The 14,683-nt window shown below is 44.0% G+C and overlaps 2 protein-coding genes across 17 annotated transcripts; one reads left to right on the forward strand and one right to left on the reverse strand.

The window, feature by feature from the left end:
• Positions 1-92: 92 nt before the first annotated feature.
• LOC143899824 (U6 snRNA-associated Sm-like protein LSm8) lies at positions 93-1,715 on the forward strand. 4 transcript variants are annotated; one of them, XM_077410501.1, is made up of 4 exons: positions 132-300; positions 390-430; positions 960-1,091; positions 1,313-1,715. In XM_077410501.1, exons 1-4 carry the CDS (start codon positions 270-272, stop codon positions 1,376-1,378), a joined length of 270 nt encoding a protein of 89 aa, XP_077266627.1. In that variant the 5' UTR covers positions 132-269; the 3' UTR covers positions 1,379-1,715. The 4 variants fall into 4 exon arrangements, with proteins under 4 accessions (XP_077266628.1, XP_077266627.1, XP_077266625.1 ...); XM_077410499.1 differs by having other exon boundaries at positions 960-1,087; XM_077410500.1 differs by having other exon boundaries at positions 396-430; positions 960-1,087.
• On the reverse strand, positions 1,313-14,289 carry Su(sable) (suppressor of sable). Of its 13 annotated transcripts, XM_077410413.1 has the most exons (9): positions 14,047-14,282; positions 12,224-12,505; positions 7,343-7,727; positions 6,971-7,205; positions 6,461-6,810; positions 6,080-6,293; positions 5,668-5,969; positions 5,337-5,547; positions 1,313-5,109 (listed from the first exon to the last, which is right to left on the reverse strand). In XM_077410413.1, exons 2-9 carry the CDS (start codon positions 12,265-12,267, stop codon positions 3,281-3,283), a joined length of 3,570 nt encoding a protein of 1,189 aa, XP_077266539.1. In that variant the 5' UTR covers positions 12,268-12,505; positions 14,047-14,282; the 3' UTR covers positions 1,313-3,280. The 13 variants fall into 13 exon arrangements, with proteins under 13 accessions (XP_077266539.1, XP_077266541.1, XP_077266540.1 ...); XM_077410415.1 differs by having other exon boundaries at positions 5,337-5,544; positions 12,224-14,289; XM_077410414.1 differs by having other exon boundaries at positions 7,343-7,724; positions 12,224-14,283.
• Positions 14,290-14,683: the final 394 nt, after the last annotated feature.

Raw genomic sequence — 14,683 nt, forward strand, 5'->3', positions numbered from 1 at the left:
ACGCAGCCATACATACATACACGATAATAGCGGATTGACTGTATGACCGCTCGGCGCTCACTCAACAGTTGTGTTTCCTGAATGCGGCCATTCTGGCTCTGACAGCAATGGCAAATGGCAGCATGGTATAGTATAAATAGCTGGCAGGTCACCCGGTTTGTTTGTAGCGATAAGTCGGTAACCTATACTGGGAGCTGATGACTCGCTAACGTATTTATTAACGGTTTTATATCGATACTTGGGTAGCTTTGTGTGACATACAATAAATAATGGCGTCAGGATTAGAGAGTTACGTGAATCGTATCCTTTTTGCATAATTTATTATTCAACCGAGTTGCGACAAGTACACGACATTTGTGATGAATATATTAACCCTAAACATTGCTTAGATACAGTTTCCATTATCACGTCGGACGGGAGGAATTTTATTGTAAGTACGCAAATTCGCAAAGTCACGAAAGCGCCGATTTACATATACCGTCCATACTTTTGCTTTACGAATGCTTTATTTACTTTGCTCAAAGATATAAAATTGTAATAAATGTAATGGAGTACGATACCGTGTTTACGTTTTGTGACTTGGGATTACTAAATATCAATATTCTTGGAGAATATTTATACAGCTTCTGATATTCAAGTTTTATTTATTGGAAGAATGTAATTATGTAGCTCAATTTTTAAAATGTGAAATATTTACAAAGCATTATCATATCGTTCTAGAGGTCTGTGATAATGCTTTGCAAATATTTCCAAAATTTAGATACTTAATTCTTTAATAACACTTTACGAACGTTATTTAAAAAATTTAACCAATTCTTTGATAATATCTCACAAGTGTTCGCATTTCAAAGCTATACAATTGCATTTTGTCAATAAATACAATATTAATAGCAGAAGCTGTATCTCTTATGTCCATCGTAATCGATTCAGCTCATCTTCGAACTAAACTTTTGCTTCAGGGCACGCTGAAAGGTTTCGATCAGACTATCAATATAATTCTGGATGAATCACACGAGCGAGTATATAGCACGACGCAGGGAGTGGAGCAGGTTGTCTTGGGTTTGCACATCATCAGAGGGGATAACGTGTCGGTATAGCTTCCTGAGATAAACTGTACACAGATTAGTTTCAATAATCGTATTTGTAATATGATTGTTCCTTTTATTATTACATCGGTACTCGTCACTAGAAAAATATAGAAACATAATTTCACCTTGCACTAATATTCACTTATATGGAAATAAATATCTAACACACAAGCATTCGTGAAAAAATATACATTAGTTTAATCATGGTATGCCTTTCTTTTCAGAGCGATAGTAGGAGAGTTAGACGACGAGATGGACGCGAGATTGGATCTATCGACAATACGAGCTGACCCCCTAAGTTCTATCATACATTGATGAATATGTCTGAAGTTGCGATTGGAATGGCTGCCTGTTCAAATTTGAAATAAAAACAATTGCGAGCATTAGAGAAAAAAGTAATACAACTTTCCATACAGGTTGTATATTGTACAAAAATCTTTCAATCCTCATATATAGACATGTTTATCATATAATTGTATTTTAAAAAGTGCACAGAGTTAATACAGCGGTATTTACATCATTGAGACAAACCGAAAAACTTGCGTTTGAATCAACAACTCTCGTCTGTACAAAAATCTTGCTATATATATATCTATATATATATATATATATATGTATGTATATATATATATATATAATATGATAGTAAACTTTACAAATATAATTTCGCTCTATATCTATATAATGTAGCAATAATAATAAACGAAGTATGTAGATTAACATTGAGTGATGTCTACTTCAGCAAAAATCTTAATATCCTGCATCTATTCCTAGATTATCTTGAAAGATACGTACAGCTAGAAATTTCTGCTTTGTCGCGAAGCGACAATCATCATTTTAATTCAGACACTCGGGTCTGTACCAATAAGAATCGGTAAAGGATATAATTAACCTTTTCATTGGAGGTATGCGAGAATACAAAGTACTGTATGTTACTTCGACATGATTTGCGTGATCTTAAGATGAAACCAATTGAAGTGAGATTGAAATTTACACATTATTACTCACGTACTTTTTTTTAAAGCGTAGAAAAGTACTTCGTTACATGTTACATATACATCACGTTGTAAAATTGGTATACATTGAACTTCTTTTTTTACAAAATATTGCAGTTCACCTTTGCAATTCCTACATCTCCGCGACACGTAAATATCGTGTACGTCGATTTACGAATCGCGGGTGCAAATTCGCGAAAGGAAACAACGTGTCTTGCGGACCTCAGGCATTTGCATGCCATTTTTGTGGAAGACAACAAAATTATAATTTCTCTATCATCTCTATCAGCATCCGCCCCACACATCTTAAGCTGGGTATACACTTGGCGAACGAACAGCGGACGCGAACGTTCGTTATTATTCAGCAGATGTATACGCCAAGGCAAATGCGAATAAAAAAGGAACGAACGACTTTTCAGAACACGAACGCGAATCCAAACGTTCGCGTTCGCTGTTCGTTCGTAGACGTATACCCAGCTTTACATGCTTGTTTATTTCCGACTGATTATTTCGGCGAGACTTACGTCTAATTGTCTTTTCGTAGAATCTATTTATTGTAAACGAGTGGATACACATTCGTCATTATCTATGTATAAATATTTCTTACCATTATAGACTTACAATACATGCCTAATTAGTATCCTTGAGTTATGTGATGAATTACAAACTAAAGTGATGGATCCGATACGTACCAAGTGTTGAAATATGCTAGCTTCCATAGAATATTCCAAAAGAAAATTGCACGCAACCATGAGCATTATATGCGATATAGTATAACTTAAGCATTACGTACAATGAGCTGGTGTTCGATAATTCCTAGTTTTGTAGATTTCCGATCTGTTGATCATAATCATCGAACGTGTTCAGCAATCAAATCTTTCTCTCCGCGAGTAAATTCTACAGATTTAATTTTATATAAACCAAAAATGTATACACATATATATATAGATAGATAATAATTTTTTGTAAAGGATATTTATAAATATTTACATCGATATTTTTATGGATTTATAAGGAATAAATTTGTAGATCTCTACGTAAGAAAGTGTCTCGATATTATACCATAAAAATAAATTGGAAAGACTTCAAAGTATGTTTTTGAGTGTACTGCGTGCACGCGTGAAATGCACGCGCGGACTCTACCGCTCGTGAGAATTATCATCAGGCGCTCACAGTTTATTTTCCCTAATGCACCTCTTAATTATTGGTCACCATATTGGTCCTGCTGCGATTTCTTCGGCGGATACGACCGCCACGCTGTCTGCTGCCCCAATCGTCACCCCCCATCGGGCCAAAGTTGGGCCCATTTGATCCGTTCGGACCAAAGGGATCGCCGCCACCACCACCGGGTCCTCCGAAATTATTAAAATTACCACCACAGGGATAAGGTGGGCCCCCTTCGTAATTGTCCGGACCGAAGTTAGGTCCAGGACCTAACAGTCCGGCCCCATTGTTACGCTGCGCGTTGAAACGCGGATCAAAATTCATCTGACCCTGAGGCGGTATCGGAACGGGACCGTTCATACTCATCGCCGGACCGTGTGGTATGCCCATGGGCGGCATATTCTGCGGCGGCATCGGTCCAGCATTCATCATAGGCCTCATCGGACCCATGTTACCCATGCCCATCGGATGGTTTGGACCCATCGGGCCCATCATACCCTGAGGAGGACCCGGTATGGCGCCGGGCAACGGACCGCCAGGCATACCAGGTCTCACCGGCATGCCAGTAGAACCAAGACCCATATTAGGTCCCATTGGCTCCATCGGTTGCATCCCTTTGGACATCATCGGAGCATTGGTTGTATTCTGCGAGGACGACTGTTGATTGGAAGCCGCCGCCTCGAGAGTTTTCCGTCGCGGATCTGAGCGAACACATTGCGGCGGCGATTTCGGTGTCTCGTGCTTCATTTGCGGCGGCGGCGGCGACATCGGCGAGTCGGCCAGTTGCTCAGGCTTGGCGATGCGGAAGATCTTGCGGAGGCGTGGATCGTATTTGACCTGCGCATCATTCTTCGTTAACTTGAGACCGGTGTAATCCGGTCTGGGTATGTCGACCACGTAGACTTTATACACCATCGGCGGATGCGACGCGATACTTCCATCGATCTCGGTGCACGGTATATGCGCGGGTACCGGTTTGAACGGCAAGGTCAGCATCTGCCGTAGATCCACGTCGGACTTGACACGCAGATCCGTGTCGCCGAAGTCACCGGATTGGAAACGCTGTCGGAAGTCCATGTCTTGCCGTCTAAGATCTTGATCCGCTCTCGTAGAGCGGAGATCGGTGTCCATGTTAGCGTCTACCGCGGTGATGCCGGAACTGTAAATGCTCGTTTCCAGCCTGAGAGGTTTTTGTAATTCCCTCTTCACATCGGAAGATATGCTAGGGCTGCTCGGCTTCTGCTCGACTTCCCGACGTTGTCTAGGATCCCGGGACATTCGTGGATCTCTGGATACAGATACAGTTGCCGAACTCGGACCTGGTGATCGCCTCGGACTCGACGACGTCTCGCTATCCGTCTTCGGATCTTGCGCCGATTTAGCTTTCGACGCGTCTTGATTCGAGTTTGCTTGTGTCTTGTTAGTCGTGGAGCTCTGAGCCTTCAGAGTGGAAAGCAATTTGGATACTTCGGCACTGATATCAATTTTGCTTAGGTCACCTAATTTGTCCACAATAGCGGCCGGCTGGGGTACGTTGGACACGGATGTCGCAGGCTGGAACTCCTCCTTGATAACGAGGTTTTGAGTTTTCTCGATGGGCTCGATTTCATCTTTCGAACTATCCACTATAGTAAGATTACCTCCCTCGTCATCATCATCATCATCGTCCTCGTCATCCGAATACCAATCTTCGATAATCTGATCGGTATTAGGTGCATCGGACTCGTTGTCTATGTTTTTCAAACTGTCCTGAGCCGCGCGTTGCTGCTGCTGTATTCGCATAAACAATTCCTGCGCCTTCTTTGGTAAGTGAGGCGGCACTGTCTCATGTTCGTCTATAGAAATATCCTGATATTGTTCACCTGTTAAATGCAGATATAATTGTATATTTTTTTCCATTATTTAATGCACAATATTTTTTAGATGAATTATTTCAATAATAAAGAGATTGAAAGCAATATATATAAAATATCAATCAATGAAAAAAGAAGTATAAGTGTAACAGGCTAAGTAACTAAGCATTATTAAATTTTCTAACATATAAATACAGTTAAAGAAAGAAAGTCACGGTAAGATAAGCAGTTCTTACCTTGCTCACCACCAAGAAACTTTCCTCTTTCCTTATCCTCATCTTCAATTGGCATTTCGATAACGAGTTCCAATTCCTCATCTTGATCGCTCTCGTCATCGTGTTTATTTCTCGTGAGACTCGCTACTTTATCAGCTATACTATAGACGGGTGGTGGTTTCTTTGCGTTCAATAACTGCCTCAAGTCAACATCTCTTCGCTTTCTCGTCTGCTAATAGAAGTAAAGTTTCATAATGATAATTGTGTTGTTCATTTTTTGAATTCAAATTTAGTTATAATATAAACTCTGTGATCATAATTAATTAAAATATAAATTCGCACAATATTATACCTCATCTATGTCTTCTTCTTTGTCTACATTCTTTGCAAGATTTTCTCTTGTTTCAGTTTTACTTGATTCAGTTCTTTCGCTGTAGAAATCTACAGGCGGTGTAATTTGCGCCTGTTTTTGTGCCTGTTGCTGCGTGGCTAAACCTAACGCAGCGTTTGGAAGTTGAAGACCAAGCTCATTTGCCGACTGCAGTAGCATAATCTGCTCGTAAGGAACTCTGTCCTCGTCCGAACCCCATCGCGTCTTCTTTCCCGAAGGTTTTCTTTCCCTCGCGTTGGCTTTTTGCTGATTCGTTTGTTCTTCTATTTAATCAAATAATTATGATTTTAGTATAAGAATTTAAATGAGTAACAAAGCGATATCAATATTTTGTGTAAAAATTAATTTTCTATTTATTAAAAGAGAGGATTACCTTTCTCTTCTTTTTCATCGGTCTTTTCTACAGGTACTGATAAATTTAACTCGAAGAGACTAGGAATCTTTTGATTCGTTGTATCTTGTCCTTGTGCTAGAGAACGTGCTGTATTATTTATCATTAACATGGCACCCTCTCTGCTTAACCTTGGAAAATCACCAAGAATTTCTTTTGGTGCAGTTTCCAAGTGTTTCAAAAGAATACCTTTTACCTGAAACATAAAACCATTCCAGTACAATTATTTTCAACAATAAATTTAGTATGACTCGTTTCATTTTTTTATCAGCACCAAATTTTTACTTGTAATTCATATATTCATACTATAATATTCTGTCAGTAAACTAACATAAGTTATGAAGTTATAAAATGACAATGTACCTGTTCGTTCAAGGGTTGATGAGAGAATTTACAATTGTCACCCTGATTGCACTTTAAACCTGTGTGGAAGAACTTGCAAGGAAAATCATGGTGCATGTAGAGACATTTGTCCCGTTTTGCACAACAGTCCATAAGGTAGAACTTGCATAACTCCATTTTTCTAGGTGGCAACGCATTGTGCGAAAATGGACAATCGTCCCCTCTATGACACTTTCCTTGCATATAATACACACATATCGTGTCCACATCCTGCCCGTGATCATTGTTTTGTGGACGACGACCATTTCGGTCATTTCGAATTTGACCCCGGGTCTTATTCTTACCACGTTCGTTCTTGCCACCGCGACGCCCTATCGTAAATATGCAAAAGCGTTAAAAGTAATCCGCCACAGTTACAATGTACTCGATAAATTATAATTTAAGCAATTTTAATAATTATGATAAAAGAAATGGTACAATACTTTAATTGTGTGATCGCAATTAAGAGAAACGGAAATTAGGTCTCTGTACCTCCTCCTCCTCCTCCTCCTCCGCCACGTCCGCCGCGTTTGTTGTCATTTTCTCTATGTCGGTTTATGATGGGCCTTTCCTCATAATCCGAATTGGCGTCAAAATTCTCGTGCTCGTTCGTACGCCTGGGAGAATTAGTCTCTTGAGAATCCTTTCTGATGGGCGAAGCTCCTCGTACAAACAGCATTTCGTCTTCATCCTCATTCGTATTCTCGTCATCGCTCAATTTTCGCTTCTGTATAATATTAAGTACAAAAATTTAATAAAACAAAGACAACTTATGCGCCTATGATCGTCAAAAGCTTAACACTAAAAAAATACCATTGTTTAATGCATCTATGGATAAAATCTGTCATAATGCATTTTACATACCTTTTGATCTTTACCACGATCCTCCTCTCTCTCATCGCGCACTCTTTTCCTAACTTTGTTCCTGTTGTTCTTGTTCTTCGCTTTGGGTTCCTGATTCTTCGTGCCATCCTCTTCCATCGCAGCTTTGATAGCCTTCTCGACATCTCCAGCCCAATCCTCAGTCGGATTTTTATATTTCAAAAATCGCTCGTGCTTACCACCAGCTGCCTGTGCAGCTTGCGGCTTTTTGTTCTTGTTAAATTTTGCATCAAAATTCTTATTCTTCGCAGAATCTGGCTTTGGTGCTGGCTTGGCAATCTCCGGTGCATCACTCGCTGCACGGGTGACTGGCTCGTCGTCCTCGTCCGATGGAATTTCTCCATCTTCCAAATCGTTATCGTTGCTGCTGCACAAAAGAAAGAATATCATGAGGATGTGAGAAAGTATAAAAGCAGATGTCTCCTACACGTTACCCTCTTGATTCATTTAAATTACCCTTCAAGTACTAGTTTATTACTTTAGAAGTAACTGTATACCTTTCACGCATCATATTTATTTTCAAATAACTATTTAGTGGAACAATTGTCCAATTCGATACACGATACACGAAGCGTAATGAACTCTTATGTACAATCATGTAGTTATGAATCTTTTCATTAAAATGACAAGACGTTTTGATTCAATGACCGCAACGATGACAACTGCTGATGTCATTGCTCAGGGAGGTTCCTACTTTTAACGTTTTTCAGAAATATTAAATATTATCCTTCTTTCTATGTAAAATAATGAGATATATACGTAATGCCAAATCACTTTACTGAAATATAGTCTCTGCAATATATATATTGCACACGATACAATTGCGACCTTCCTTCGTGCGCAATAAATTATTAAGCAATATGCAAAATCTCTAGCGGAATATACTTTTTCGTTTTCATTTTCATTTTCATTTCGTCAGTATATCGTTCATTACTGCTATACGAGATGAAGACGAGCAAGATCTGATGACGTTCGTTTCAGAATACATCTCGACGTTGGTACATCGAACACATCGGCGAAACGCATTTTCTCAGACGTTAGCTAAATCGACGTGACAGTTGCGGTGCATCGCACGCGAGTCTCCCAAACGGAAATAACCCTGTGCTCATGGATTTCTACGAGGAAGAGAACGCATCTGCCGACTTATGTTATCACCTCATCGTAATTCATAATAGCTTGTCTCGGCCTATATCACGAATGTACGGTGGTGGAGGTGGTGTTGTTGTTGGTGATGGCGATGGTGGCGTGTACGTGCGTTTCGTTCGTGCGTGCCTGCGTGCGCCGCGGCGGGCTAAAAATGACGCCGAGGCGAATTCATGAGGACGGACTCGCGATTGTCGCCAAGGTCAAATTGATAGCGCAAGCAGTCATTGAACAGGTCGGCGGACTATATACGTCGCGCGGAGGAGACCCTCTCTCTCTCTCTCTCTCTCTCTCGTGTATAGAGGGGGGAAGGGGGAAGTCCCGGATCGCTCGGGCTGTAACGTGGCGGCGCGGCGCCGTGGCTACTGCCGCTACTGGCCGTGCCGAAAACATCGGTCCGGTCCGCGCTTGCGAGGGGTAGGGGGGCGGCCGAACGTCACGACGCGAAACAGGGGTTGCACAATTCGGCGCGGCGACGCCTGGGGAATGGGAACCGATCGATGGCGGGAAAACGAGCAGGTGCGCGTGCGGCTGGCCAAGGAACGACTGCCGTCTGAGAATCACGGTTCTGCGTAAACATATATACACATACACAATACACACTCCGGTTGTGTGGGTACGAGAGGAAAATGCGAAATAATTGCGATATCAAATTTCCAACGACGCGGAAGTTGTCGATCTCTATATCATTATCGTTAATGACGGAGATGAGACGTGGGCGGTGTGAGCGATATAAGATCCGTTTTTTTTTTCCCCCGTTAATCGCGATAGGAAACCGAACGCAATGGAGTTGTCGGTTCTTCGTAATCCTAGAAAGGAAGAAAAATAGAAGCGATTCGCTCTAAACTGGCGCGGACTATAGAATAAGCACGCGTACCTGCGAGCGTCATAAAAAATGGCGCGAAGCAATCCGACCCAGCAACAACGTCCAAAATCGGAACATATAGATGTCTTGAAGACGTCTCATATCGCGGGATGTCGTTAGGACGTCGTTAAGACGTTTTTAAGACGTTAAAACCTCGAGACGTCTAAGACGTCCGTAAGACGTCTTATACCCCAATTTTGGACATTGCGTTATCTGGGGAGGATCGAATGCAGCAGATTCGGAAAGCGTTTACCAGACGTTTACGATTACGCGAAACGGTCCGTGCGTTTACTCAGTCTGATATCAATTGGCACAAGGTCCTCTTTCCGCGCATCGGGAGTCGAACTCACCGGGGATTACATCGCCTGCCGACATCGATGTCCTCAAACCTGCTTCCACTTGTAAAATCATCCATTCCGTATACGCAGACCATCGATCGATTACCGAATTAACGTATACGGACAGGTTATCGCGAGGATTCTCGAGCAATCTCGACGGAAATAAAAGATTGGAGTTGCCTTACCGCTTTCATCGGGTTATCATCAATTTCATCATTTTCATCATCATTATCATCATCAGATCATGATCGTCATTATCATTACGACGAATCGTCATAATCATGGTATAGAGTCATAGTAGCATAACGTCGTAGGAACCACCACATTCTCAACATCGTCGTCGTTGCAACATTGTCGATTTTAAAGGCGACATTAAAGCCGAAGGATGATGCCGAAGGAGACATTACGCCGAAAAGCTCTTCGCGTGTCGATTCTCGTTCATTGAAGAAGTTTTTCCGTCCCTCTCTCTCTCTCTATCGCTTTCTGCCCGCTGAGCGTTGCGTGTGTACGTGCGTATATGTGCGTGTCTCGTGTGTTGAGAGGGTAAAGACTGAAAGTCTTGGGATGAGCGTCCGATTGTTCTGGCGTGGAAGGAGAGCGCGTATATACAGAGTGGCTCGGATATATCCTTCATTCGTGAATTCTGAGACGACCGGAATGAACGAGGGACTTTCTTTTTTACACGACTGACCGCCTCAATCTTTAATCAAAATTAATTTTGGATGTCTCGACGATCGATAAAACGGAATTTCTTTACAAATAAAGATCGCTCGCGTAATAACGAGGTTCTAATCATTCTAATCATTGATTCGCGTGTCTGAACTCAAACCCTTTATCGAACGGTTTTAATAATTCATAACGAAATTATCGACCCCACATTTCTGCCGAAGAATAAGTGAACGACCAGTGAACACAATGTTCCAAATTGGGACACAAGAACGTCTTAAAGACATCTTCGTGTCCCGATTTGCGACATGCGTGCTGTCTGGGAATTTACTCCGATCAGAGAAATTACAGAAATTCCATCGAGACGGTGAAACGCGATATATCCGAGACACCTGATACATGCATATAGGAGGGAGAGTCAACGAGTCTCTCCGTATTCATTTCTTTCGTCCTACTTATACACGCGTCGTTATACGTGCGAGTGTGATCGATCTTTCGTAAGGAGGGAAGAAGAGCTGAAGGACTCTAGGCAAAGTCGACCGGAAGCGACGCGGAAACGATCGATCCGTAACGCTGAGAGACGTTTACCGTCCTGACTCGGATTCATTCGCGAATCGATAGTGGATCGAACCAATTTAGAGTTTCGTGTTAATCAATCCTAGCTAGCCACACTTGTTTTCGAATGCTTAATTCGTCATGATCTACCGCTCGACTTTATCGCATTGTCATTTTCTAATCAATGTTTTTAAACTTGTAACATAGGAATTAGAAATACACAGAGCTTGAATAAGATATTTAAGATAATATATATCAAAAGGCTCACAAGATTAAAAATAAATCACAGAAAAAGAATTTCACAACACTTCCATCTAGTTGCGGCTCGATGCTCCTTTTTCTGTGATTTATTTATGACAATGTCAGGTCAAGAGAAAATGATTTGAGTTTAAACTGAACTTATTGTAAGGAAATTAGAAAATTATGTTATGTGTGTGAAAAACTAGAAAATCGAATAACGGTTAAATTAAATAATCGTTTTCACGGTGGCAGACCGCGACGCTTAATCGCCCGATCGAAAACCCGTTCTGGGATATTTATCTTGTTTTCGCGTTGATAAAATTATCGCGCGCTCGCGCATCAACCGAAATAATTCTGCCGGTTTTACAATCGCCGGGTTACAATTCTATAAATAAACGTATAGCCCCTTTTCTCTTTCTTTCCCCTCGCCAAAACTGCACCCCCGACCCAATTCCGAAAATAATCCGCCGGGACGCCCGCGGGATCGTAATCGGCTCTCGAGAACAATTGCGGCGAGATGAGGATTGCAGGAACGGCCTTGACTCCCTTTTCGTCCACTCCCGCTTCCTTGCTCGAAATCGATTCGCCGTGATAGAAAATGGAGAGCGATCGGACCGATGCCTGTTTTTTTTTTTGTTCTAAATCAGGAAAAAAACTACAAGGATCCATAACGACGCGAAGCGTTATTTTGTGGAAGAGGAAGCACGAGACGCGTCGAAATCGAACGATATCTCTCTTTTTCATCGCGCTCCGGCGAAACGGGAGAAACGATGGAGGAGAAGGAGGGCGGGGGCGGATGCGTCACGAAGAGGATAAAGAGCGGGACGGAGAAGACACGTACGTGTGACACACGGCTTATTTGCACGTATGCATGTATGTCTCTGTGTATGTGTATCGTATGCGTGAACGCGATGATTATTGATTACATAGGCACTCGCGAAATAATTTCCTTCCTTCGTCTTTCGTACCCCACACATTCGGCGGTCGAATTTAAAAAAAGAAAAAAAAAACCAAGAAAATCTATCGGAAGAGTAGTATTATAGTTAGGAAGCAAACCTTTGGATCAGAGTCTCAGCCGCGGAAACACTCTCTACTGCCATTTTCGCAGATCGAGTCTCGATCTGTGCGTATTGCGCTCTCTCGGTGGTACCCCGGAGTGAAGTACCGAGGTTATATTTCCTATATCAAGCACTGCGGCCGTCCGATCGGCCGGGACGGCGGATCATACGATCGATTTGCCCGACCACACTCGACCGGTCTTTGCTCTGGCGGAATAATCGCGTTGCCCGAACGCTAGCATTTGGGAGAGCTTAACATGAGCTCCACATATGGAACCAACTGTAAAAGATTATTTCGATTTTTTCTCTCTCTCTCTCTCTCTCTCTCTCCCTTTCTCCGTCGCGTCTCTATCTCGCTCTCTTTGTCCCGAAACAAAATTTTCTTTGTTCCCTCGTCTCGAAAACTTTCTCTCTCCCTACGGGGGGCCCGGCCGTTTTGTTAAGTTCTTTACGTTTCTCTTTCACAAAAATTTTTCGCGGATTGACAGGCTCGGGTTTAGACGTTTTAGAGGCGGGCAAGCAAGTCTTTCTCTCGCGAAAGTCTTTTCTCCTACGAACTGAATAAACGCGTTATACCGTGCACTTGGTCTCGGCTGGTCTTTCTACCCTTTTTCCCTCGCCGACGGGCGGACCGACGGGATACCGATTTTCCCTTTTCTCTCTCTCTCTCTCTCTCTCTTTCTTTCTCTATTTCTTCACTAGCGAGATCTCTCGCCACGGGCCCTCTCTCTCTCGCGCCCCAATGAGTCGCGCGTGAAAATTGAAATACGATCGTAGATGCGTCAGATCGCGCGATCCTCCTTTTCTCGCGAGAACGACGTCATTCTGGCTGACGTGGCATACGGCTGACCCAGCGACGAACCGCTCTCGTTCGTGGGCGTCTCTCCCGTGGCGATTATCTTTCTACCTATACCCACCCTGTCCTGTCCGCCTGGCTTACTTGCCTCGTCTGTTTGCCTGCCTGCCTGCCTGCCTCGCCCCCCGCCGGCCGTCCGTTCTACGTGTCTGAGTGTGACGTCGTTGCGTGTGCGACCTCGTGTGCGCGCGCGACGTGCCCGAAACGGAAGTGCGACGCGCTGAGAATGGGAACGCGCTCGCGCATGCGTACTCGTCGTCGGAAACCCGCCGGAAAAACGAGACCAAAAAAAAAAACGGAGAAAGAGGGGAGAACGAGAGGGGACGAGAGAGAAAAAGAGAGAAAGAGAGAGATAAGAAGGCACAGCTTCTTTCTCTCGGACGAGAGTCCTTTTCACCCCCTCGGCCCGAAATAAAACGACGCTTTCACTTCTGCGGATTTTTTTAAAACCGTACGAAGGCACGAAATTCTTTCTCGACAACGACGTTGTTTCTCTCCTTCCCTCTTTCTTTCTCCGAAATAACGACCGAACGCGTTTCGGTACGTCGACCCGAGAGAGCGACAGAGATAGGGATGCGACGGAGCGGACTTTTTGCAGTGCGCGCGACTCTTGCCGAGAGAACGAAGAACGAGGAACGAAGCGGGTGAACGAGAACGAATTATATCTCTCTTTCTCTCTCTCTCTCGCGATATCGGAGTCGGACAAATCTGGAGGTGTCACGGATTCGCGTGGCTCCGACGTGTCCCGTCGGGGACGAGATCGGCGGAGCGACGTTCAGACGCGACAGACAACAAATGTCTCTTTCTCTGTCTCTCTTTCGTTCGTTCGCGTTTCTCCGTCGTTCGCGAGATTCGGGATCTCTCGGCAAGGGCGTTAAAACAGCATGTGGATGCAGCGAGTTAAACGAGCCGCAGGCAAAGACGTGTAGAGTACGAGATCGGTCGGACAGATGCGTATTATTTACTCTCTCAGCAGTCAGTATAAAAATGTAGCGGTTTATATGACGATGAGCGAAAACTTCGGAGATCGAAACTAAACATGGCCACATCTGGAACTATTCTGAGCCTCTCAGCCAGACGCCCGTCGCGGAAACCGTCGTCGGATGGCGGTGGCGGAAACAGGCGAGCAACGGGTCAGGAGGGAAAGCGACGCGCGCGCGCTCGGCCAATCGCGCGCCGCGCCCGCCGGTCACGTGACCGCGCGCCGCTCGCCCGCGCGCCTCCCGCGTCGACGAACCGACCCGCTCGTCACGGCTTCCCCCCACCCCCCGCTCCCCGCGGTTTCCACGGTCTCGCGCGCGGCGCGGGCCGATCTCTCTCTCCTCTCTCGTCGCGCGAGACAGGATTCCTGAAATATCGCACGGTTGCCCCGCAATCCGCACACACGGAACTTTCTGCGCGAGAGGCGTGACGCGGTCTACTGCGCGTCCTGAAAACATTCGTGCCCGTGAAACGCAGGTGCGTGACTCGGCGTATATATCGCCCGAGCGCGCACGCAATCACGGGCCCGCGCCCCGCGCGCGGAAAATGATAATGAAAGATTGTACAATCTTGCATCCCAGACGGCACAATGTCCAAAATTGGGAGACATAATAGACGTTG

The sequence above is a fragment of the Temnothorax americanus genome, unplaced genomic scaffold, assembly GCF_048541705.1.
Source record: "Temnothorax americanus isolate GAGA-0224 unplaced genomic scaffold, ASM4854170v1 Scaffold29, whole genome shotgun sequence".
Lineage (NCBI taxonomy): Eukaryota > Metazoa > Arthropoda > Insecta > Hymenoptera > Formicidae > Temnothorax > Temnothorax americanus.